We start from the raw sequence: 26,634 nt of genomic DNA, 5'->3' as shown, positions 1-26,634 counted from the left end.
AGGTGAATTATAAGGAGTTTTTTCTTATACTACCTGGTCAAAAGTTTCTAATATGGACAGTTTAATTGTAAGCTGTCTGTAGCAGGACTCTGAAGAGGCAGTATGGAATCCTCTCAAATATATAAATGTATTTTATGTACACAACTAGGATATATAAGAGTCTCTTTTCATGCTGGAAGTTTTTGTGCATAATTCCCAGATGTAACGGAAAAGTTCACGGTTCCCAATGTCTCTGCATATTCTCCATTTGACTCACAGGTCACATTAACCCACCATACCTATGAAAAAGTCACATGACTACTTACTATGACCAGACTGTTTCCAATGGTCAACATAATTTATTCCTATTTTAATTTAAAAAGTGTGGGGTGAGGGAATGTTCCACATGTAATATGACTGAGATACTGACTGCAAAAACTGCCATATGTAAATATTTGAAATCCTACACACACAGAAAACACATTTAAATAACAAATAATTTAATCTGACTAATATTTTAAATATTAAGTAAAACAGAAATCAAGTGGAATCTTGAAGACTAACTGTTTGCTCCAGCACAAGGCTTTGTGAGACAGAACAAGCATCTGAAATAAACTTAGTTAGTCTTAAAGGTGCCACTTGAGTTTTGTTTTACTTTGCTACAGCAGACTAACATGACTACCTTCATGAAAATTTTGAATGTTAGCTGAATGCATTCTAATCTTGGCACACACACAATATGTCTTTTCCTGCTGTTTCATATACTCAGGCATGAAGTTCAGACGTGCTGAACATCTGCCACTCCAATGACGTATCAACACTAGTAGGCCTGTTTTGACATTTTGAAAAGGGATGGAATCAACATCTGCAGCAGGTTTCTTTATTGGGTTGAACCACAGAGCTCATCATTCATTCGCTCAGGCATTACACAAAGACTTTTAACATGGTATGTGCACGCTACCTTTTTTCTTGCTTGCTCAAGGCCACCTGTGCTTCTTAGGTCCCTTCAGCATGGGGGCAGTTCCCTGGTTCTCATTCACAGTGGCACAGATCCTTTGAGTGGAGTGCTGCCCCATTCTTCCTCCACCTACATGCCATGTTCCGCCCTCAACTACAGCAAGCTGTGACAGCTTTTCTAAATCAATAATTTGTATATCAGTATAACTTTTAAAAAACTTTTAATTAGTATATTATCCATCAGCAAAACTCTGAAATAGATATCTTGTTACGACTGAGCAACAAAATCATTTGGCCTCCTTTATACCCTACTGCAGTGCTATCTTATTGCTATTACCATCGTTTAATGCGGACCTATAACTGGGTACCTGATATGCTGTGCCCTTTCTGCCAGTGGTACATTTTAGTTATTGTTTTTACTGTTTGATTTTAATGTGGTGTTTTAACTTAGATCTGTAGGTTTTTACTGTTATTTTATATGTTGTGATCCACCTTGAGCTCGTTTACGGGAAAGGGCGGAATATAAGCCTACTAAATGAAATAAAATAAAATAAATACTCCAAATATGACTCAGAAACACACAAGGTGCAATGGTATCCTAAACATTATCATCCCAATACATGATCAACACTTTTATAAATGCTATGACATACAATACCGCCAAAACTATATTTTGATAAGGCTTTCCTTCACATTCATTGATATTATTAATCTTGACCAAACATTTATTCAAACCCTGTCCTATTCAGCTTTATCTTTCCCGCATACTCATATACTCTTTCAAACTCTGCCTTGCTTCTTAATACTGACTCCATTTCCAACAACATACATTTAGTAAGGCATTGTTATACATATTGAAAATTGAAGGGCTTCTCACCATGGATTTAAAGCAATACCAGGATCAGTATCAGTGAGCAAGAAAGACATAGAAGCAAGAGGAATGTTGGGAGTATTACTGTCTGTATCCACAGACTCTCAAATAGGCAATCAACACACAAGGCCAATATAGAATAAATTTCAATTGCCCAGACCCACATGCACATAAACTATCTCTTTAAGGTACCCAAGAGAGAAAAGCATTTAGCTTGTTCAGCTTGGACATTTTCAGCATCATCCTAATAACACTTTCCTGAGAGTAAGAACATATGAACATGAACATATGAAGCTGCCTTATACTGAACCAGACCTTTGGTCCATCAAAGTCAGTATTGTCTTCTCAGACTGGCAGCGGCTCTCCAGGTTCTCAAGCTGAGGTTTTTCACACCTATTTGCCTGGACCCTTTTTTTGGAGATGCCAGGGATTGAACCTGGGACCTTCTGCTTCCCAAGCAGATGCTCTACCACTGAGCCACTGTCCCTCCCCCATGCCTCCAGTGTTCTGTCTAAGGATAGTCTAGCAGTCTGTGGGCCGACAGGCAGGTGGAACAAAGGGGACAGCCCTAAAAAAGAAAGCTGGAATTTAAGACTGGATTGCCAACTTGAAACATGAGGATCTGACCATAAAAGAGAAAGAAAACCACCAACATTTGTAGAAAACAAGACCAAGCTTGGCATTCCACTGATCCCAAGCCTAGTTCCAATTGGAAAAGCAGGAAACACAATGAAGAACTCAAGTTAATTTTCCAAGGAAAAACCTCAAAAGGTCTATAATTCGAAATATCCACTCCAGTAATCCAAATGCGCACACCATAAAAAAGCTGAGACAGTACCTTTAGCCCTAGACTTGAATTGCTGCATGGACAAACTGATCCCAAGCAGAGAGAAAAAAGTGACAAACACCCACCAAGGAGCTGGCCACTAAAAGCAGAGCACACTCTTCCAATGTTCTTTCTAAGCTGCAGGGTCTTGTGAGCCAAAATTCTACTTTGTGAGCCACTGTTATTAAAGTTGTGAGCTACTGGCATTAAAGTTGTGAGCTACTGCATAATTTTTTGTGCTCTGGAGTCATCCTTCCTAAGACAAAAATGTGTGAGCTGGAGGCTAAAAAATCTGTGAGCTAGCTCACACTAACTCAGCTTAGAGGGAACACTGCTCTCTTCGTGAGCTTTCCATGAAAGAGAAGCTTGAAAAATAAAACCTAGATAAGAAATAGGAAAATTTGCTCAGTTGGCTGATTGTTCAACTTCCAGGAGAGTTGCTTGGGCTGAAAAGATCTCAGAAAAATCCATAACTAGATTTTTTCACAATTTGTTACCAAGCAATAGTTCTGCAATGCCTCTCGCAATCTATGCAGAACCACTGGTGATCTAAATAGGACAGCATTATCTGCAAAGAGTAACAATGGGATCCTACTGCTAGGTAACTAAACAGGGACATGGGAATACACCACGGCTAAGGCCCCTGTAATAGAAATTAATTAGGAGGTGAGCCAACAGGTAACACAGGTTTACACCCAAGGATGAAAGGATGTCAGTCATTTGCCTCTCAAGGCCACCATGAACATGAGCAATGGGGTTTAATTAAGTATAAAAAAGACGGAAGGCCCATGAAGTTTGCCCCACAGACACTCTAAGTATAGAACCAAATGCAGCCCTTAAATCGATAAAGGCTAAACAAAGTACACCTCACTCAATGCATTCCACTGCCACTGTGGATTTTTTCCTAGTAGGAATACATATTGTTTCTGGTCATTGAAGTCTTAACCTGACAATGCTCTTTACAAACCTCTAGGTTTCAGTTAATGAGTGTGCCTAGGCAATAGAATTTGAGAATCACTCACTGTTTTATACTGCAGCAGAGAGTGGTGCCTTTTTCTACACCTAATGTTAAGTGATATCAGTTATCGGACAAAATTAAGGGAAAGAACATGTTGCCTGACCGGAACTCAAAAGTAAGTCCCACTTTATTCAATCATGCTTCACAGTAAGAATGCATAGATTGATAAATGAAACTTAACTGTTAAAATTTATTATAAGCTAACTAACTGCTCTGGAAATATATCAGAGAAAACATAAAAAGTAAGAATATAATATGAGAAACAGAACGTAACTTTTTCTAAAAATCATTAATAGATTAATTTTACTACCATTTGCACTTAATACTATCATTCCAAGAAACCAAGCTCAAAGTGTCACATCAATTGAATTTCCATATCACTGAATAGTCAAATCTGAGCTTTTGATTTTTTTATATTGATTGTTCTCTTAGTTCAGAGATCTTTTCAATCTATTTTGCTCTGTTTATATTGAAATATTTTTGTGGAGGAGTCCCCACTACAAATATTTGCCAAACAGAAGATATTATATAAACTTAAGATATAAAGAAAGAGTAATAAACTCACCATTCCCTCATTCGCCTCACCATCTAAATGGTTTTTTCCATTAAACATTGAAGGATTATCGGAGTTTAAACTGCTGAGGATGTTCTCTGCTATTTGGACAGTGGGCTGCAGGAAAGTTAACTCATTTCTCCTAGATTCAGAAGACAGGCAGACCTGGTATGAATACGGCAAAGTTCCATCCTCATAATTAGGAGGAAAAATGACACCAGGTTTTGCATCAGGAATAAAGCACTGAAGAAAGGTGGGGTTCCTTGACCGTCGGAGTTTCATCATAATGGTCAGTGTTACTGTCACAAGGAATAGGAAGGACAACAAGGCCAAGGCCAGAACCAAATAAAACTGGAGATCAGACTGAGAGTCTGAATCACTGGGCTGAGTGTTCATTTCTGGAAGCGCCTCTTGGAAGTTCTCAGCAAAAACAAGGTTCAGAGTCACAGTTGCTGAGAGAGGAGATTGTCCGTTGTCCTTCACCATAATGACCAGCCTCTGCTTCACAGCTTCTCTCTCCAGAAATGCTCGGGCTGTTTTGATCTCTCCTGTGTGGGATCCAATGATGAACAGAGAGGGCTCTGTGGCCTGCAGCAGGTGGAAAGAGAGCCATGCATTGTGTCCAGAGTCAGCATCCACCGCCACCACTTTGGTCACCAGATAACCGGATTCAGCTGTTCGAGGCACCATCTCAAACAAAGAGGAACTTTCAGTTCCTTGGGAAGGATAGAGGATCTGTGGAGTGTTATCATTCTGATCCAGAATACATACTCTCACTATGGTGCTGCTATTGAGGGGTGGGGAGCCTCCATCTTGGGCCCGCACCTGAATCTGAAACTCTCTGAATTGCTCATAGTCAAAGGAGCGCTGTGCATAAATGGTGCCGGTCTCAGAATTAATAGAGAGGTAGGAGGAGAGAGGCAGGTCCTCAATGTTGCTCTTCAGGATGGAGTAAGTGACTTGTGCATTGCGATCCTCATCTGGGTCAGAGGCCTTGACACTGAAAATTGAAGATCCGGAAGGGTTGTTCTCTGGTACATAAGCAGTATAGGAAGACTTTTCAAAGACTGGAGGGTTATCATTGATATCCGAGATGTGTAGAGAGATGGTTTTGTATGTGGAGAGAGGAGGGATGCCCTTGTCTATGGCTGTGATTGTAATGTTATATTCTGGAGTCCTTTCTCTATCAAGGTAACTATCTGTGAGGAGTTTGAAATAATTACCTGAAGATGAAACTATCCGGAAAGGTACACGGTCTGTGAGATGGCAAGTGAATTCCCCATTCTCCCCAGAATCTGTGTCATGAACTTTGAGCAAAGCAATAACAGTTCCAGGCATGGAGTCTTCAGAAACTGTACTGGATACAGAAGTAAGTACCACTTCTGGAGGATTGTCATTAACATCAAGAATCAGAATCTCTACTTTACAATATGCCACTAAACCACCTCCATCAGTAGCCTGAACTGTCAACATATAACTTTGACTTTCCTCATAATCTATCATTTCCTTAAGTGTAATGATTCCATCAAGGGGATGTAGGTTGAATTTCTGTCTGACTCTTTCTGGAATTTTGTTGAATGAATAAACAATCTCAGCATTTGATCCTTCATCACTGTCAGATGCTTTAACTTGTAACACTGAAGTGCCTTTGGGTGCACTCTCTTTCAAGTTTACCTTATAGACAGTTTGGGTAAAGACAGGCATATTATCATTAATATCAATAACTGTTACCACAATGTTGGTGGTCCCAGTTTTTGCTGGTTCACCCCCATCCAGAGCTGTAAGGACCAAGTGGAGTGTGTGTTCTTTCTCCCTGTCCAATTGTTTCAGCAGTATTAAGTCTGCATACTTATTACCATCTTCACTCTCTTTAACATCTAGTTTGAAATAAGGAGTTGAGCTCAACTGGTAAGTCTGGAGGGAGTTGATCCCAATGTCATCATCTTCAGCATTTCCCAGGGAAAACTGAGCTCCAGCTGGGCTTGATTCACTCACTTTCAGTATGATATTTTCTTCTTGGAAATGGGGGGCATTGTCATTGATATCATCAATGAAAACATGTATATGGAAAATATTCATAGGATTATGCACAACAGCCTCTAATCTTAGGACACAAGAGGGTGATTTCCCACAAATTTCTTCTCGGTCTATCCTTTCATTCACATATAGGTTGCCAGTTTGTTCATTAAGAGTGAAATATGGCTTTTCTGAAGAAATACTGATCTTGCGTTTTGATAGCTCTTTTGCATCCAATCCCAAATCTTTGGGAAGATTCCCCACAAGTGATCCCTTTTCTGTTTCTTCCAGAATTGAATAGTGAACCTGCTCAGACCCCACCCGACAGAACAAAGACAAGAATATGCACAAAGAGAGTACTTGCCTCTTAATCTCCCTTATTTTTTCTGCATGTCTAATTTCCATCACCCTCATTTTCAGAGCAGCCTTTCCAGATTCTAGTATTTGCAAGCATTCCATCCCTTTGAAATAAGATACTTGAAATGTTGTTCTTATTACCTGATGGCCCCTGAGAAAGGAAGAGGATTGCAGTTCTGGAGGAGCTTTTAAAATAAAACAGTCTCCTTCTTCTTTCCTTTTCTATATAACAGACAGCTAATATTGCAGGAGCCTCAACTACTGATCCAGTATTATTCCCATCTTGTCCAACAGCGACACTGTGAGTTCACTGGGAGAATAGCTCTTACCTGCTTTTTCTTCTCAATGTGTTTAACACATATTCCCCCAGACAAGCTCTCAAGATGTATATTTCCAGACATATATTAATGCTTTTATGAAAGATATATCCATAGACTTACTTTCCTCTGTACACTTCCATTCCATTTTATAACACTTTGTACGTTGGTTGTAGTGGACACAACAGAAAACATGACATTTGAATTTACTGGTAACATATCACATTTTAGAATAAGCACAGGAATGTAGCACAAGGAAAACAATTAAAATTAATATACCTAGAACATCTGTACACGTGCCAAAAACACAACTTATGATAACTGCAGTTTGATGAACGAGATCAGATTTTTCAGCAACAAATATATCAGAAGATACTTGTAATCTATACCTTTAAACTGCAATATGTTTCAAAGAGATTTGGGATGTCAAGGAAGTTGTTGTGGCAGAGGTCCTTTGAGATTCTGGCAGTTTGTGAAAACAAGTAATACAGGCAGAGAGGTCTACCATCTTGTTCATTCCCAAGCACCCTGTAAGAATGTTGATCTGCAGTTTTAGAATATCTGACAAGATGTGCAGTCCTAAATTCAGATGTAAATTGAGTTCTATGGAACATTTCCTTGTAACTGTGTATAGGGTTGCTGCATAAAGCATCGCATGTATTTCCTTCGTTCCATGTGTTTCTCATTAACTGCTTAATTCTAAAAAAAAATAAAATTGGTAGAGACCAAAATAGATATTAACCAGCATAAAAGAAAAAATGGCAGCCAGCAAAAATCTTCCAAAATTGATAAGTTGTGATCCCTATAACTGATCTGCAAGCAGCTTTACTACTACATTCCCAACCAGTTAAATATTCTAAACAAAGGTGTCCCTTCCTATGCAGACGACACTGCAGTTAGCAATGTAATGCAGGGACAATCAAATCACCTCTCTCAAGGGCAAGTCTCAACAGACACGCCCTCTGAAGCCAGTTAATGGTATCATATATGGCAAAGCAGATCTGTGATTCTGTTTTTAGGTTTGAGTCCAGTGTTCCCTCTAAGCTGAATTAGTGTAAGCTACCTCACAGTGTTTTAGCCTCTGGCTCACATATTTTTGTCTTAGCTCAGGAAAAATGGCCCCAGAGCAAACTAATTTATACAGTAGCACACAACTTTAATGCCAGTAGCACACAAAGCAGAGTTTTTGCTCACAAGACTCCACAGTGTAGAGGGAGTATTGGTTGGGTCTAGCAGCATCCCAAGCTGTTAACTTCCTCCTGAAGAGAAAAGGAACTCTTGTCCCATACAGGGTTACTCTTCAAATCCACACTGGCAATATTATCAATAAATAGCACCTCAGTCTAATCTGGAACAAGCTTCAGTCTACTGGCTTTCATCTAGCTTTGCTCTTGATTTGCAATAAAGGACAATAAAACAAACCTACTTAGCAACTAACTGAGGACTGCAATCAAGTAATGGATGTTGAGTGAATTGCTAACAATACATATGGTATATATGTTAATGTAAATATTATTCACAAAACTTTCTTGCAGGAAGACATGAACAGTGAAAAGCCTTTTCGTTTATGTGTACTTCTCAGATAACGTGAGTTTTTACTGATGAATTTAAAAACTAAATCAAAGAAATCCATAGACATGGCTCTATGAATAACAACATAAACACTAAGACTTCTCCACTGATTTTCACAGTAACAAACAGAACAATCCAATGAGAAATCCCTCCCAAGATACAATAACAGAAAATCACATTCATCAACTCACCTGGACTATTTCGAATCCGCTGTTAAGATTTGAATCTTCAAAAGTTAGGATAGGATCACTTGTGTCACAGGTCTGTTGCTGACTACTAAACTGGTTTTTCCTAGAGTCTCTAGTGAGAGAAACTTCTTGGCAATAAGAATGAAGAAATGCTCGCACGCCATCAATCCCCACAAACTGTGACACTGGAACCCCACTAAAATTCACATTTCCAGAATCACACAACTGTGAAGTTCTCCATCTGTACATCCTGATGGCCAGCAACACAAGGAGGAACGTAAAAAACAAGCAGGAGACAAAAGTCACAGCAACCACCAGGTAGAAGGTGAGGTCCGACTGTGGGTCTGTAGGAACTGAAAAGCTAGTAATATCAGAGAGGCTTTCAGGGATGCTGTCAGCCAGCACCACAGTGACCGTGACTGAGGCAGAGAGAGGAGGCTGCCCATTGTCCTTCACTAAAACCACCAGGCTTTGCTTGAGAGCATCCTTGTCCAGGAAGAAACGGGCTGTCCTGATCTCTCCAGTGTGGAGGCCTATGGAGAAGAGCCCTGGCTCTGTGGCCTTCAGTAACTGATAGGACAGCCAGGCATTCTGGCCTGAGTCTGCATCCACTGCCACCACCTTAGTGACCAGATATCCAGGCTCAGAAGAGTGGGGAGCCAGCTCTACTCCAGTAGAGCCATCGGTAGGGACAGAAGGGTACAATATCTGGGGGGAATTGTCATTCTGATCTAAAATTAAGAGAATCACAGAGACATTGGCGCTGAGTGGAGGGGAGCCTCCATCTTGGGCCTTAACACAGAAATTGATCTCCCGCACCTCTTCATAATCAAAAGAGTTCAATGCATAGACAACACCAGTTTCAGAATTAATGGAAAGGTAAGATGAGAGAGGGAACTGATCATGTCCACTCATAATGGAATATGTTATTCTGGAGTTCTCTTCCCAATCTGGATCATCTGCTTTAAAGGAAAAGATGGAGGCCCCTCTCAAATTATTCTCCAGGAGATAAGATGTATAGGCTGATTCTGCAAACAGGGGAGGGTTGTCATTTGTGTCTAAAAGGCTTACAGCTATCACAGTGGTTGTAGAAAGAGGAGGAATCCCATGGTCAGCAGCTGTGAGGGTGATACTGTAGGATGCCACTTTCTCTCTATCCAGGACATCGTCTGTCACCAAACTGTAAAAGTTATCCATGGATCTTTTCAGCTGAAAAGGGAGGTCTGGATCTATGGAGCAGGTGACTTCCCCATTACTTCCGGAATCACTATCTTGCACATTAAGAATGGCAACAACAGTTCCAACTGGTGAGTCCTCAAGGATGTCATTGGTGAGATAGGATACCTCTAATTCAGGTGCATGGTCATTCAAGTCCATAACAAAAATCACAACTTTTGATCTGTCACTCAGGCCTCCCCCATCTTTGGCTTGTACCTCAAATTCATATAAGGAAGAATCCTCATAATCAAGGTTTCCACCAAGAGTTATTTCACCTGTTGTAGAGTTAAGGAGGAATGTCTGAAAAATTTTATTTGTTATTTTATGGAAAAAATATTTTATTTCCCCATTAATTCCTTCATCTAGATCAACTGCTTTTACTGTAACTACTGTGGACTCTTTAGGAATATTTTCCATGACAGTTGCTTTATAAACAGGTTGGCTGAAAACCGGAGCATTGTCATTGGCATCTAGAACAATTATGTGGATTTGCGCAGTGCCAGATCTCACTGGATCTCCCCCATCAAAAGCTGTGAGGATTAGATCATGAACAGATTGCTCCTCCCTGTCCAAAGGTTCATCTAACACCAGTTCAGTGTGTCTAATGCCATTTTCATCCATTTGGAATTGCAGAGAAAAATGGTTGCTCCCTGTGAGTTTGTAGCTGTGAACTGAATTGATACCAAGATCTGGATCTTCAGCTTGAGGAAGGTCAAAATGGGACCCTAATGAAGATATCTCACTGATTTCCAGCTTCTCTTGCCATGGAGGGAAATGAGGATCATTATCATTAATATCTAAAATTTCCACTTCTATTCCATAAATCTTTAATTTCCTCTCCATAATAACCTGAAAATTTAAGGTGCACTTCTCTGCCTGTCCACAGATTGCCTCTCTGTCTATTCTCTCTGAAGTTTGTAAAATGCCACTATTGAAATTCAATGCAAAATACTGAATTGTACCTGTTCTGGTAATGATCCGGAGTCCATGTTCTGAGAGATGCTTTCCATCTAGTCCTAGATCCTTTGCAATATTCCCGACAAAGGAGCCTTTCTGCATCTCTTCAGGAATGGAATAGCTAACCTGCCCAGAAACTACTTTCCACACAAAGAGCACGATTAGGTATTGCAGGGTGCCTTTGTTGATGCTGCTCCATTGCCTCTGTGTTTCTCCCATCTCCTTGCAGCAAGGTAAGAGATTCTTTTTCTTCTATTCAAAGGAAAGGATGTCCTTCTAGATTATTTGCAAAATAAATGCTGTTGTTTCCTTCCCAGCAATGTCAGTTCGGGTCTAATTTCTGTGCTATTTTGTCCCCCTATCTTCAACTGCAGTGCTTCGTTAGCTGGCTCTTTTAGGAAAAAAAAAAATGTTTCCTTATTGGTGAACAGCGACACCCAGAGTCCCAGATAAAAACTACATATCTGAAATATACAGTAAATTTTCATGAACCAGTTCTCCTTTTTACTAAAAGAAATATGTTCCAACAGTATATGTTCGGGGTGTACTTGCCTAATTTTACAAATGAAAAAATATCTAACTGATCCTTTGTATACATTAGAAATGGCTCTTGTCTAATTTTAGAAATGAAACAAATATAACTGATCTTTTGTCTAGATTAGAAAAGGCTCTACATAATGTGAAATTATGACATGGTTCTGATTGTTTATCTTGCTTTACTTGCCTTACTTCTCAGAAGTTATCCATTGGTCCTCACAGAATTGTACAATACTGTTGTACTAATGGGACATATATCTCTGCTATCCTGAAATAGATGGAATGGATTTTGTAATTTTTGAATATGTGCAGGAATTTTCATCTCATCAACTTCTTCCAGATTCACTGATGCAATGTAATGTGATTTAATTTGATGTAATTTAATATTATCAGGTTTTAAGGACACAAGATCATCTGTGCTGATTCAGATGAATGGTCTGCCTCATCTAGCATCCCATTTCATACAGTGGCCAAGCAGATGTCCACGGAAAGATTACTTCCATGGAAGTGTTCTGGTGCAACTGGGATGAACTTTTGTGCTTGTACATCATTTATGAGCATGTGTCATCCATGTACATAAGAAGATATTTTTATGGGAAATTATACAAATAAGCTTTTGCTTATCGGGACTTTTATACTTTTTCTCCAGCATATCAAATGTTTTATTGTCAAATGAATTATCAAAAATATGACAGCAGTTAATAAAGGAAGGTATAAAAAATCAGAAGAGGGTGAAATACAAAAAGCAGTGCAGGAAAAAAGTGATAGAAAATATGAACAAGTAAGGGACTAGAGCTTGCTGGGAAAGATGAGCTACCCATGAGGGGAGCAGGGGATGCTGGCCCTTTGGATCAAATGGGCACTGCCCTACCAAGCCCATTTGTCCCCTGGCCCACCTGCCTGCTTTGTCACTTACCACCAGCAGGAGAGGTGGTGCAGGGCTGCTATATGGTCCCATTCCGGTCTTTGTGGAATTCAGCAAGCAAATCTCTCTTTAGAAAGTGTCACATGCACCTCTTTGAAAGGCAGACGGCAGGGAAGGGAAGGGTCCATGGGCAGAGACAGCCATCAGCATGCCATGGCAGTGGAGGAGGAAGAGTCCTGGGGGAGCTAAGGAAAGATGGACAGGCCTCATTGATGGTTTCTTCTTACATCCAACCAGGGGCTCAGAAGGGCAACTGAGGCCTTCACTATGGCAAGATCCGCTATGGGGGTGGGAATGACATTTCTAATGGCTTGTAGTCCATCCTGATGGGGGATGTTGGTGTACAAAGATTCTGGTACCAAGACCTGCAAGAAACCAAGATGGCAACTTTGCTGTCATATAGATCCTAGCAAAACTATCACTGGACCCAGCAACATCAGCCAAACCATTTCAGGTTTCTACTCCTGCCACCACATGTCAGCAATGACCTTCCATTCCCTGCATTGGACAAACAGGCCAGTCCTTCGGCAAAGAATTAATGGACACAAGTCTGACATCAGAAACTGCAACATTCAAAAACCAGCAGGGGAACGTTTTAACTCTCCAGAACATTCAGTTGCTTACAAGTAGCTTAAAAGTAGCAATTATCTCACAAAGGAATTGCAAAGGGAGATTAGAGGGACTGCTGAATTGCAACTGATAATGAAGCTCAAGACAATGTATCTACCTGGACTGAATCGAAATGTAAGTTTTCTGTCTCATTACCAATGGCGATTGCTCCATGCCTACTGCCTCTCTGCATATCACACCTAACCCAATCACACCTTCTATTGTCAGTTGTCTGCTAGTGTCATTCAGCATCTGCAATCACTCCACTCTCCAATATAAAGGGCAGATGTAGCTGAAGAAGCGAGCGGTGACTCATACCCGACAACAAATTTTGATCTTTAAGGTGCTTCTGGACTCTTATGGCGTTTTCCCACAGAGCTTACCTCGGAGCGACGTCCCTCTTCACCGCGCAGCGTCTGCGCTGATTTCCCACCAACTGCTCCGCATAACCAGGAAGTGCCGGACCTTTTGCGTCACAGATGTAAACCGTCTAAAAACCAGTTTACATTAGCGAAGCAAAAGCTGCGGCTGATTTAATGGGTCGAATGACAGCATTCATCATTAATTCACTGAAATATTACATGAACATTGCATATGCACTCCAACTTTGTTCCAAAGAGTTTAGAACAAACTTTGTCTTACTTTGTCCTCACAACAACTCCTTTAGTCTAGAGGCGTCATGAGGGCCAGATCTGACATAAATGAGACCTTGTTGGGCCATGTCATGTGTGTCCTAAAATGTAATGCCAGGTAACAAGAGATATAAACTTTATAAAGAACATAGACAATATGTTGTTTATTTTTCTCTGATAACTGACACCTCTTGTTCTGAATTATTGCATCAAAATCTGGAGACAATGTCTGTGCAGTAGCAATCTTGAGTAAGCTGTTTAGGGGTTGTTCAGGTGTGTATCTGTAAATTGCAAACCTACTTTTGATATACTGACATTCATTACAGAAATCTTATGGTCAATGTTTGAGCCTAAGACCCAGAGGAAAACATTAAATGGCTGGCCATTGCGACATTTTTACATAAGTTGCTTCATGTGCTGGTCAGTCAATAGAGAAAATAGAGGCTTTGCTCTGTAGCGTGATGGAGCAAGCCTGGCAAAGCAAGCTGTGATGTAGAAGGAAGCAAGAGAGGGAGAAGGAAGCAAACAACAGTGAGTTGCTTGTGGGCCTGATAGGAGCTCTCCGGGGGCCAGATCTGGCCCATGGACAGCATGTGTGACACCCCTCTCGTTATTAGTATCAAAATGTCAGCGCAGGAACATTGAGGCTGCAACAATAAGCAGGCTTGTCTTTGTTGAAACCAAAGTTTCTTTTTATTGATTACAGCAATGCATTTCACTACACAGGTTCGTTGATACTAATAACGAGAGGGGTGCAGGCATGGGCATATATGGATACACTTCAAAGGATAGGGGGTTTAACTTATTTCCCACCATAAAACTGGGGCTTCTCTGTTGAGAGAAACCAGGGCGCCTATCTGTTATCTCCCACCGACATAGCAATCCCTCCTCCCCTGCAACAGCCTTGTCCGTCTCCGCTCACTCCTGCAGGATGCCTGGGAACTGGCTAGTTGTTTTACACATAAAACGCCTGTTGACACTTTGGCTTCTCCCCCTCCAGGGCCCTTCTCACATTCCACTATAGTTCCAGGGTTAGTAAAGCAAAAGGCATGGGGTTAGTTAGCAGTAAATAAACAGATCAAGCCATAAAGCATGTTTCAATGTATACAAGCTGACACTTTAGGCTGAAAGACATTCCCAAAGCCCAAAGCTGTGCTGGCAGGGAGACTTCTCTCTGTGGGTTCAGCTCTATTAGACACCCTTTTGCAGCCCCTTTAAATCTACCTTTCTAAAGGTCTGCACAACAGAGCCCAGAACACCTGATCAGTAAGATTGCTTTCTGCCTGCTGAGCTGTTTTCATAATGAAAATGTTTTCAAAATTCATAATGAATTTTGCTTCATGGTTCAGTTTGTGCCCATCCCCAATCTTTGTCACAGATACCCCGCCAAGCTACAAAGCATATAGTGTGCTCCAAAACCTGTATGCCATTCATCAATTTTTGACAGTTAATAAATGACAATTCCCTAAGCTTCTCTGTTATCCACACTTACAAATACAGATGCAGCCTTGTACACCAAGGATTTGGACATATCTCTGCAATAACCTGTTTGAATTCCTAAGAGAAAGTACATCATTTCATGTTCTCCTCCACATTTCCACAAATCCACTTTGGGTACCTTTTTAAAGAGAAATCTTACCAAACCATTTTCAGGAAAACCTTCACCAAAGCTGGAAAAACCCTTAAGGGGGAAGACTGGATGACAAACTCATGTGAAAGCCCCAGAAGAACGTCTAAATTTCAGGTAGCAAAGTGGAGCAAGAGCTCTGTGTGAAAGTGACCTCAGTGCTTAGTAGGGCTCCATTGCCCAGCCCAAGCATCCTAGCCACTGCTCTCAGCGGGCATGTGCAACTGAACTACTACATAGCTCCAACACCAGAGAGAGAACCTTTATGACTTTACACAGTGTAGAACATAATACATTTCAGTCAGATATATTCACACATTTGTAATCAGGTACCGTATATTGAATTGTTGAGACACAAATGTGAAGTCATTCATAAAGCTCTTACAATATATTAAAAGTATTTATGTATTGAAAGCATAGGATCTCACAATATATTAAAAGAAGTTAGACTCTTTCCCTCTTATGATAATGAAACGAAAGGACAGTTGTAGGGTGCTTTCTTCCCCCTCTCCATTACCAGTCATTCACGCATGGAATCACATGAAATGTATTTTGTCTTCTGCGGTAGAGAGGGTGGATTGTGGCCTAAATTTTTAAAAAGTACAGGTCCTTTTAACAAAAAGAATAGAAAAAGAAATGACATAACAGTCATTGTAACTCTATAATGTTAGTACCTTATTTACCTATACAGTATGTTTGTTCTGGAATACTAAATAGTATTAACGTTATTGTGTTCAAGCCAACTGGAAATGATACCAACAGAGTATAAATGAATGTGGTTCAAAATAAAGGGTGCAGGTCTTCCACCTTCATAACCAGGGACTCAGATCCAATAATACTATTTACATAAAGGAAGTAGTAAGGATAATCTGCACTAAAACTTTTGTAGCACAATACCTAATTATGACATGGGGTTGCCAACTCTGAGTCAGGAAATTCCTGAAGACCTGTTGTGGTGGAGACTGGAAAGGGTGAAGTTTGGGAAGGGGTGTGACTTCAGTGGGGTATATTGCTATAAACACCCTCCAAAACAGTCTCTCTCTCTCTCTCTTTTTTGCAGGGGAGCTGATCGCTGTCATCATAAGAACATAAGAGAAGCCATGTTGGATCAGGCCAACGGCCCATCAAGTCCAACACTCTGTCACACAGTGGTAAAAAAATTTATATACACACATACACTGTGGCTAATAGCCACTGATGGACCTGTGCTCCATATTTTTATCTAAACCCTTCTTGAAGGTGGATATACTTGTGGCCGCCACCACCTCCTGTGGCAGTGAATTCCACATGTTAATCACCCTTTGGGTGAAGAAGTACTTCCTTTTATCCGTTTTAACCTGTCTGCTCAGCAATTTCATCGAATGCCCACGAGTTCTTGTATTGTGAGAAAGGGAGAAAAGTACTTCTTTCTCTACTTTCTCCATCCCATGCATTATCTTGTAAACCTCTATCATGTCACCCCGCAGTCGACGTTTCTCCAAGCTAAAGAGTCCCAAGCGTTTCAACCTTTCTTCATAGGGAAAGTGCTCCAGCCCTTTAATCATTCTAGTTGCCCTTCTCTGGACTTTCTCCAATGCTATAATATCCTTTTTGAGGTGCGGCGACCAGAACTGCACACAGTACTCCAAATGAGACCGCACCATCGATTTATACAAGGGCATTATGATACTGGCTGATTTGTTTTCAATTCCCTTCCTAATAATTCCCAGCATGGCGTTGGCCTTTTTTATTGCAAACGCACACTGTCTTGACATTTTCAGTGAGTTATCTAGCATGACCCCAAGATCTCTCTCTTGGTCAGTCTCTGCCAGTTCACACCCCATCAACTTGTATTTGTAGCTGGGATTCTTGGCCCCAATGTGCATTACTTTGCACTTGGCCACATTGAACCACATCTGCCACGTTGACGCCCACTCACCCAGCCTCAACAGATCCCTTTGGAGTTCCTCACAATCCTCTCTGGTTCTCACCACCCTGAACAATTTAGTGTCATCCGCAAACTTGGCCACTTCACTGCTCACTCCCAACTCTAAATCATTTATGAACAAGTTAAAGAGCATGGGACCCAGTACCGAGCCCTGCGGCACCCCACTGCTTACCGTCCTCCATTGCGAAGACTGCCCATTTATACTCACTCTCTGCTTCCTATTACTCAGCCAGTTTTTGATCCACAAGAGGACCTGTCCTTTTACTCCATGACTCTCAAGCTTTCTAAGGAGCCTTTGATGAGGAACTTTATCAAAAGCTTTCTGGAAGTCAAGGTAAACAACATCTGGAGATGACTTTTAATTCCAGGAGTTCTTCACCCTGCCCCGTTACCTGGAGGTTGGCAACCCTGGGTTTAGGAACTTTGTAAAAGCTGAAACAAATGGTGCAATGAACAAAGAGTGGCATCTCTAAAATAAACAACTTTCCTCTCTTGTCACACACAGCAGCTTTTTGGATTTTTGTAGAAGTAGCTGAAATGACCTCACTCAGTGCATTACACCGCCATTGGAGTGCTTTTCTGCTCCTTACACTCTTAACTGGACAACAGACTTTAAAAGACAGTGGGCTTTTGTTATTGACCATACACTGTCAATGCATTTTCAGTATCACTCATCATTTTGTTTTGCCAGTGAGAGTACCACCTCTCCCATAATTTTTCTACAACTTACAAAAAGTGATGCCAGCCATTTGGCAAAATGAAGAAAGATGTGCAGTTTGATGCAACTCACCAACTGAATTCAATGGGACTCCACAGCAAATATGTACAGAACTGCGGCTATGGACTTAACTGAGAACATAGGGTACATAACAACAATTTTTTCTGGGAATATTACATATATGTCCAAAAATTAGCAGTGAGAAAATATGAGATGGAGTAATATCAAATGTTCAAACAGATCTCAAGTATCAAGCCAAGATTCATACTCATTGTAGAAGCATCTGTACTCAAACCATTATTCCAAGAAAGTAAGCTACAAATTTTACTTTATATCATATTTCCATGTCATTGAATAATCAAAGCTGAGCTCATTGATACTCTTTCCCCTTAGTGTTTCTGCAACAATAAAATATTTGCCATATATAAGGTATTATACACAAGTTATAAAGAAAAGGAAATAAACTCACCATGTCCTCGTGTGCCTCACCATCTAAATGTTTTTTTCCATTAAATATTGAAGGATTATTGGAGTTTAAACTGCTGAGGATATTCTCTGCTATTTGGACAGTGGGCTGCAGGAAAGTTAAATCATTTCTCCTAGATTCAGAAGATAAGCAGACCTGGTATGAATATGGCAAAGTCCCATCGTCATAATTGGGAGGGTAAATGGCACCAGTTTTCGCATCAGGAATAAAGCACTGGAGAAAGGTGGGGTTCCTTGACTGTCGGAGTTTCATCATAATGATCAGTGTTACTGTCACAAGGAATAGGAAGGACAACAAGGCCAAGGCCAGAACCAAATAAAACTGGAGATCAGACTGAGAGTCTGAATCACTGGGTTGAGTGTTCATTTCTGGAAGTGCTTCTTGGAAGTTCTCAGCAAAAACAAGATTCAGAGTCACAGTTGCTGAGAGAGGGGATTGTCCGTTGTCCTTCACCATAATAACCAGCCTCTGCTTCACAGCTTCTCTCTCCAGTAATGCTCGGGCTGTTTTAATCTCTCCTGTGTGGGACCCAATGGTGAAAAGAGAGGGCTCCGTGGCCTGCAGCAGGTGGAAAGAGAGCCACGCATTGTGTCCGGAGTCAGCATCCACTGCCACCACTTTGGTCACCAGATAACCGGATTCAGCCGTCCGAGGCACCATCTCAAACAAAGAGGAACTTTCAGTTCCTTGGGAAGGGTAGAGGATCTGCGGAGTATTATCATTCCGATCCAGAATACATACTGTCACTATGGCGCTGCTATTGAGGGGTGGGGAGCCTCCATCTTGGGCCCGCACCTGAATCTGAAACTCTCTGAATTGCTCATAGTCAAAGGAGCGCTGTGCATAAATGGTGCCGGTCTCAGAATTAATAGAGACGTAGGAGGGAAGAGGCAGGTCCTCAATGTTGCTCTTGAGGATGGAGTAAGTGATTTGTGCATTGCGATCCTCATCTGGGTCAGAGGCCTTGACACTGAAAATGGAAGATCCGGAAGGGTTGTTCTCTGGCACGTAAGCAGTATAGGAGGGCATTTCAAAGACTGGAGAGTTATCATTGATATCTGAGATCTGTAGAGAGATGGTTTTGTATGAGGAGAGAGGAGGGATGCCCTTGTCTGTGGCTGTGATTGTAATATTATATTCTGGAGTCCTTTCTCTATCAAGATAACTATCTGTGAGAAGTTTGAAATAACTATCTGAAGATGAAACTATCTGGAAAGGTACACGGTCTGTGAGATGGCAAGTGACTTCCCCGTTCTCCCCAGAATCTGGGTCATGAACCTTCAGCAAAGCAATAACAGTTCCAGGCATGGAGTCTTCAGGAACTGTACTGGATACAGAAGTAAGTACCACTTCTGGAGGACTGTCATTAACATCAAGAATCAGAATCTCCACTTTGCAATATGCCACTAAACCACCTCCATCTCTGGCCTGTATAATCATCACATAACTTTGTCTTTCCTCAAAATCAATAATCTCTTTAAGTGTAATTGTTCCATCATGGGGATTCAAGTTGAATTTCTGCTTGGCCCTTTCTGGGATTTTGTCGAATGTGTAAACAATCTCAGCATTTGATCCTTCATCGAGGTCAGAAGCTTCAACTTGCACTACTGAAGTTCCTTTGGGTGAATTTTCATTCAAGCTTACCTTATAGACGTCCTGGGTAAAAATAGGTGTATTGTCATTATTATCAGTCACTGTTACCACAATGTTGGTGGTCCCAGTTTTTGCTGGCTCACCCCCATCCAGAGCTGTAAGGACCAAGTGGAGTGTGTGTTCTTTCTCCCTGTCCAGTTGTTTCAGCAGTATTAAGTCTGCATACTTATCACCATCTTCACTCTCTTTAACATCTAGTTTGAAATAAGGAGTTGAGCTCAACTGGTAAGTCTGGAGAGAGTTGATCCCAATGTCATCATCTTCAGCATTTCCCAAGGAAAACCGAGCTCCCGGCAAATTTGATTCACTCACTTCAAGTAAAATATTTTCTTTTAGGAAATGGGGGGCATTGTCATTGATATCATCAATGAAAACATGTATATGGAAAATATTCATAGGGTTATGCACAACAGCCTCTAATCTTAGGACACAAGAGGGTGATGTCCCACAAATTTCTTCCCGGTCTATCCTTTCATTCACATACAGGTTGCCAGTTTGTTCATTAAGAGTGAAATATGGCTTTTCTGAAGAAATACTGATCTTGCGTTTTGATAGCTCTTTTGCATCCAATCCCAAATCTTTGGGAAGATTCCCCACAACTGATCCCTTTTCTGTTTCTTCAAGAATTGAATAGCGAACCTGCTCAGACCCCACCCGACAGAAAAAAGACATGCACAAAAAGAGTACTTGCCTCTTGTTCTCCCTTGTGCTCTCTGCATGTCTAATTTCCATCACCCTCATTTTCAGAGCAGCCTTTCCAGATTCTAGTATTTGCAAACATTCCATCCCTTTGCAATAAGCTACTTGAAATGTAGTTCTTATTACCTGATGGCTCCTGAGAAAGGAAGAGGATTTCAGCTTTGGAGGAGCTTTTAAAAGAAAGCAGTCTCCCTCTTCTTTCCTCTTCTAGACAGACAGTTAATACTGCAGGAGCCTCAACTACTGATCCAGTATAATTCCCATCTTGTCCAACAGCGACACTCTAAGTTTACTGGGAGAACAGCTCTTCCTTGTTCTTTCTTCTCTGATTAACATTTATTCCCCCAAATAGAAACTTTTCAAGAAGTATATATTTTAGAAGCATTCCTATGGTTTTTTTTAATAATTAAAAATACATCCATATAATTTTACATATAATTTTAAACATCTTATGTAATTTTCCTCTATACATTTCATCTGTATTTTAAAACTGTTTGCCAGTATGTTGGCTGCAATGCAGAGTGGAAAACGTATGCCTTTTGAATTTCTTTTCAATATGGTGTTTCTATTAAATTTCAAAATAAACAAAGGGGAGCATCGCATTAGGTGAGAAAATTAGAATTGCTATACTCACAACATGCCAAAAATACATGCGGAAACAGCAGTTTGTTTAAAAAGGTTATTAGGTACAACCCATAGGATTAGTATCACAGGATTAGTTTGCTTTTCCAATGAGATTGTGACAGGTGTCTTTGAGTTCATTGCTGTTATGTTTAACATGCTTCTCCAGAAAAATGTGTTCAGCTTACAAATTTTTAAATAATGAATGCACACATGGAGAAAAGTGGACATCAAACTATCTTACACATGAAAGAACCAGAGTAAAATTATTAAAAACTGCCTTATGAAGAGAGAAAAGTATCAATTATGAAAAGGCTTGGGGGGAAATATGTTTTCAACCAGTGTCTAAATGGTTGCACATCTGGTGACAGGAGATTATGTGTGCACAAGGAGTTACCTAACCTTGGCGACAGGCCAGAATAAGACCTCTCTGTGGTGTTCACTCTCTTTAATCCTTCTATTGGGGGCACTCAGAATACAGTTCCTGAACAGGATCTTAATTGATATGCAGGCTCATGTGGGAGAAGATGGTCCTGCAGACGATGTTGTTTCAGACTATGACACTGGCAAATGGATCAGATGTGATTTGTTTGATTGACTCTTGCTAGCTGCCTTACTGCTACATTTTGAACCTATTCAGACTTATGAAGAGTCTCTGAAAACATCCCCATGCAAACTGCACTGAAGTAACCAGTGCATCGATAAAAGGCCAAATCATATCTCTCAAGAAAAGGTCAGGACTGGCCTGCCATCTGAAGCTGGTTAAAGGTGCCACATGCCCCAAAGAAATTCTGGGTTTCCTTCTCTAGGTTCAGATATAGCAAAACCCTAAATTGTAAGCCTGCTTCTGAAGGCAAAGTGCACCCATGTCCAATACAGATTTACTCTAAAGATTCTTATTTGGTTTATTACCAATCAGCATCACCTCATCTGGATTGATTTCAGTTTACTGGCCCTCATTCAGTTCATTATGTTTCTCTGTGTAAAACCACTTTCCTCTTGATTTCATTTTCTCTGGAAGGTGAGTCCACGGTGAAAACTATTTGTGTTCTGGACTGCTCTTTGGTGTCTGCTTCAGTTGCACTAATTAAGAAGTTGACGACTCTGCCCCCTTATGCTACATTCCACTAAACTCTGCCAACACAGTTCGTGAATTTAAAGCTAAAAAGCACATAAAAGAAATATATTCAACCATGTCAGGTAAATATTAAGAAATGGTGTGAAATATCAGCTAAAATACCATGTGCTTAGTATTAACATTGTCTTTGCTATTATCGTAATAGTTGGTCTTTGACAAGCCACCTTCCTGCAACACAGAGAAATAAAACAGATCTACTTTGTAACTCACTAAGGATTTTGATAAGCTAATAGACATGGTTTGCTTTGAGAACACTGCAATGTGACAAAAATATAAAGTTCCTTGAAGTTATTTGAAAAAGTTACTCATCATTCTTGGAGCAGGAAGAAAAGATTCAAAAACCTCAGTGTATGTGCTATTTCTTAGGATGCCACCCTTCTTACCAATCAGATATCAAGATGAAGATATGCATTAAATAAACTGCGCCCTAGGTGGTTATCAGGTAAGTGATGCTGAATATTTATTTATTTATTTAGATGATTTGTATTTCGCCCTTTCCCAGAATGGGCTCAGGGCAGATAACATCATATTAAATAACAATTTAGATTGTACAATTAAAACAGGTAAAATACAGTTAAAACAAAAATATGTATACTACATTGTGGATGGTGGCATGATTAAATACATTTGCAACTTCCTGAGGTCTGTGATTGTAATTAAAATAAATGATGGTAACATAGCAGAAATGATATCATTGCATAGAGGACAGTTGATGGAATAGGACGCACACTGCCTCAACCAAAGGCCTGGTGGAATAACTCCATTTTGCAGGCCCTGCAAAAAGATAATAATTCAGTGAGGCCTGGATCTCCATAGGGAGCTGATTTCAGCAGGTCGGGGTCAAGGCCTGTTGACCGTACCTGGCCCTGTTTGAGGCAAGTTGAACATCCTTCAGGCCAGGTACAGTCAACAGATGTATATTAAAACAGAGGTATATTATGAAACAAGTGCGGTTTCACTAATGAATCTCCAAAACTAAGTCAAAGAACCCAGCAAAGAAATAAGAAATACTGAGACACCTAATTCCCCTTCAAAATATCTACCAGAATAGTCCAATGGGAAATGCCCGACAAGATTTATAAATACAGATACAATGTGAAACATCACATTCATCAACTCACCTGGACTATCTGGTCTCCATTGTTAAAATTTAAATCTTCAAAAGTTAGAATAGGATCATTTGTGTCACAGGTCTGTTGTTGGCTACTAAACTGGTTTTTCCTAGAGTCTCTAGTGAGAGAAACTTCTTGGCAATAAGAGTGAAGAAATGCTCTCACACCGTCAATCCCCACAAACTGTGAAACTGGGACTCCACTGAAAGTCACACTCCCAGAATCACACAGTTGTGAAGTTCTCCATCGGTACACTCTGGTGGCTAGCAACACAAGGAGGAACGTAAAAAACAAGCAGGAGACAAAAGCCACAGCAACCACCAGGTAGAAGGTGAGGTCTGACTGGGAATCTACAGGAGCTGAGATGCTGCTAATATCAGAGAGGCTTTCAGGGATGCTGTCGGCCAGCACCACAGTGACCGTGACTGAGGCAGAGAGAGGGGGCTGCCCATTGTCCTTCACCAAAACCACCAGGCTTTGCTTGAGAGCATCCTTGTCCAGAAAGAAACGGGCTGTCCTGATCTCTCCAGTGTGGAGGCCTATGGAGAAGAGCCCTGGCTCTGTGGCCTTCAGTAACTGATAGGACAGCCAGGCATTCTGGCCAGAATCCGCATCCACTGCCACCACCTTAGTGACCAGATATCCAGGCTCAGAAGAGTGGGGGGCCAGCTCTACTCCAGTGGAGCCATCGGTGGGAGTAGAAGGGTACAAGATTTCTGGGGTATTATCATTCTGATCCAGAATGAACAGAGTCACTGAAACATTGGAGCTGAGTGATGGGGATCCTCCATCTTGGGCCTTAACACAGAAACTGATCTCCCGCAACTCTTCATAATCAAAAGAGCTCAGTGCATAGACAACACCAGTTTCAGAATGAATGGAGAGGTAAGATGAGAGAGGGAATTGATCATGTCCACCAATAATGGAATATGTTATTCTGGAATTCTCTTCCCAATCAGGATCATCTGCTTTAAAGGAAAAGATGGAGGCTCCTCTCAAATTATTCTCCAGGAGATAAGATGTATAGGTTGATTCTGCAAACAGGGGAGGGTTGTCATTTGTGTCTAAAAGGCTTACAGCTATCACAGTGGTTGTAGAAAGAGGAGGAATCCCATGGTCAGCAGCAGTGAGGGTGATACTGTAGGATGCCACTTTCTCTCTATCCAGGACATTGTCTGTCACCAAACTGTAAAAGTTATCCATGGATCCTTTCAGCTGAAAAGGGAGGTCTGGATCTATTGAGCAGGTGACTTCCCCATTACTTCCGGAGTCACTATCTTGCACATTAAGAATGGCAACAACAGTTCCAACTGGTGAGTCCTCAAGGATGTCATTGGTGAGATAGGATACCTCTGATTCAGGTGCATGGTCATTCAAGTCCATAACGAAAATCACAACTTTTGATCTATCACTCAGGCCTCCCCCATCTTTAGCTTGTATCTCAAATTCATACAAGGAAGATTCTTCATAATCAACATTTCCTCCAACAGTTATTTCACCTGTTGTAGAGTTAAGGAGGAATGTTTGAGAGTTACGTTTCCTTGGTGTTTGAAAAGTGTATTTTATCTCCCCATTAATTCCTTCATCTAGATCAACTGCTCTTACTGCAACTATTGTCGACCCTTTAGGAATATTTTCCATGACAGTTGCTTCATAAATAGGTTGGCTGAAAACTGGAGCATTGTCATTGGCATCTAGAACAATTACGTGGATTTGAGCAGTGCCGGATCTCACTGGATCTCCCCCATCAAAAGCTGTGAGGATTAGATCATGAACAGATTGCTCCTCCCTGTCCAAAGGTTTATCCAATACCAATTCAGCACGTCTAATGCCGTTTTCATCTATTTGGACTTGCAAAGAAAAATGATTGCTCCCTGTAAGTTTGTACCTGTGTATTGAATTGATACCCAGATCTGGATCTTCAGCTCGAGGAAGGTCAAAATTGGATCCCAATGTAGATGTCTCACTGATTTCAAGCTCCTGTTCCCATGGATGGAACTCAGGATCATTATCATTGACATCTGTAATTTCCACTTCTATTCCATACATCTTTAATTTCCTCTCCATAATAACCTGAAAATTTAAGGTGCACTTCTCTGCCTGTCCACAGATTGCTTCTCTGTCTATTCTCTCCGAAGTTTGTAAAATGCCACTGTTGAAATTCAAAGCAAAATACTGAATCATACCTGGCTTGGTAATGATCCGGAGTCCATGTTCTGAGAGATGCTTTCCATCTAATCCTAGATCCTTTGCAATATTCCCCACAAAGGAGCCTTTCTGCATCTCTTCAGGAATGGAATAGCTAATCTGCCCAGAAACTACTTTCCACACGAAGAGCACGATTAGGTATTGCAGGGTGCCTTTGTTGATGCTGCTCCATTGCTTCTGTGTTTCTCCCATCTCCTTGCAGCAAGGTAAGGGATTCTTGTTCTTCTGGTTCTAAATCCAAGAAAAGGAGGAGGTCCTCTCTGGCTTGTTTTTAAAATAAATGTGTTTGTTTCATTCCCTATAACATCAGTTCAAGCCTAATCTCGCTGCTATTTTGTTCTTTTTTCTTCAATGGCAGTGCTTCCTTAGCTGGATCTTTTAGAAGAAATTGTTTCCTTATTGGTGAACAGCGACACCCAGAGACTCAACTAAAAATTACAGATCATACTTACCTAACATAGTCATCTGTTTTCCTTTATCAAATTCTTCTTTTTATTTATTAAAAAAGTGTTCAAGACAAAGTTAGCAAATTATATTTATGATGATAACCTGATATTTTTAAAAATCCTAACAGTGTTGTCCAGATTAGACAGAATTCTACATAAACAGCATTATGATATATGTAACAATATTGCTTTCTGTGCTTTATTTAATAGTGTCTTCATGTTGCAAGGCATTCAATATGCCATCTTTTTCAAACCTTGCACAATGCAGAGAGCCCAAAGGATTCCTATGGATGGCTTCAGCCTCTGCTTGAAGGCCTTTAGCACACCAGACCTGGCCTAGACATTTTGCTAACTGGCTCTATGTTGAGCTGCTGCTGCCATTAGGATGTTTCTCCTAATGTACAGTTGCAATCCATCTTTCTGTAACTTCAATCCATAAGAGCTGTCTGTGTCCTCTGGAACAGCA

At 40.7% G+C, this 26,634-nt stretch overlaps 4 protein-coding genes across 4 annotated transcripts; all 4 read right to left on the bottom strand.

The window, feature by feature from the left end:
- Positions 1-1,990: 1,990 nt before the first annotated feature.
- LOC132582260 (protocadherin gamma-B5-like) lies at positions 1,991-6,679 on the bottom strand. The gene is made up of 2 exons (XM_060253799.1): positions 4,217-6,679; positions 1,991-2,065 (listed from the first exon to the last, which is right to left on the bottom strand). Exons 1-2 carry the CDS (start codon positions 6,677-6,679, stop codon positions 1,991-1,993), a joined length of 2,538 nt encoding a protein of 845 aa, XP_060109782.1.
- A 1,969-nt stretch (positions 6,680-8,648) lies between these two features.
- LOC132582589 (protocadherin gamma-A8-like) lies at positions 8,649-11,048 on the bottom strand. The gene has a single exon (XM_060254233.1). It carries the CDS (start codon positions 11,046-11,048, stop codon positions 8,649-8,651), a length of 2,400 nt encoding a protein of 799 aa, XP_060110216.1.
- A 3,949-nt stretch (positions 11,049-14,997) lies between these two features.
- On the bottom strand, positions 14,998-20,839 carry LOC132582259 (protocadherin gamma-B5-like). The gene is made up of 2 exons (XM_060253798.1): positions 18,274-20,839; positions 14,998-15,150 (listed from the first exon to the last, which is right to left on the bottom strand). Exons 1-2 carry the CDS (start codon positions 20,728-20,730, stop codon positions 14,998-15,000), a joined length of 2,610 nt encoding a protein of 869 aa, XP_060109781.1. The 5' UTR covers positions 20,731-20,839.
- Positions 20,840-23,514: 2,675 nt separating this feature from the next.
- On the bottom strand, positions 23,515-25,967 carry LOC132582588 (protocadherin gamma-A8-like). Its single transcript, XM_060254231.1, has one exon. The coding sequence runs from the start codon at positions 25,912-25,914 to the stop codon at positions 23,515-23,517; it is 2,400 nt and encodes a 799-aa protein (XP_060110214.1). The 5' UTR covers positions 25,915-25,967.
- Positions 25,968-26,634: the final 667 nt, after the last annotated feature.

This window comes from Heteronotia binoei, chromosome 14 (genome assembly GCF_032191835.1).
Source record: "Heteronotia binoei isolate CCM8104 ecotype False Entrance Well chromosome 14, APGP_CSIRO_Hbin_v1, whole genome shotgun sequence".
Classification (NCBI taxonomy): domain Eukaryota; kingdom Metazoa; phylum Chordata; class Lepidosauria; order Squamata; family Gekkonidae; genus Heteronotia; species Heteronotia binoei.
This window is presented reverse-complemented; position numbering and strand designations above follow the sequence as displayed.

Coding starts and splice junctions, on each gene's coding strand:
- LOC132582259 (XM_060253798.1), bottom strand. CDS start 20,730: ATGGAATGTTTGCAAATACTAGAATCTGGAAAGGCTGCTCTGAAAATG. Junction 15,151..18,273: donor GTGAGGCACACGAGGACATG/GTGAGTTTATTT, acceptor CTCTTTAAAAAG/GTACCCAAAGTGGATTTGTG.
- LOC132582588 (XM_060254231.1), bottom strand. CDS start 25,914: ATGGGAGAAACACAGAAGCAATGGAGCAGCATCAACAAAGGCACCCTG.
- LOC132582260 (XM_060253799.1), bottom strand. CDS start 6,679: ATGGAATGCTTGCAAATACTAGAATCTGGAAAGGCTGCTCTGAAAATG. Junction 2,066..4,216: donor GTGAGGCGAATGAGGGAATG/GTGAGTTTATTA, acceptor TCTTACTCTCAG/GAAAGTGTTATTAGGATGAT.
- LOC132582589 (XM_060254233.1), bottom strand. CDS start 11,048: ATGGGAGAAACACAGAGGCAATGGAGCAGCATCAACAAAGGCACCCTG.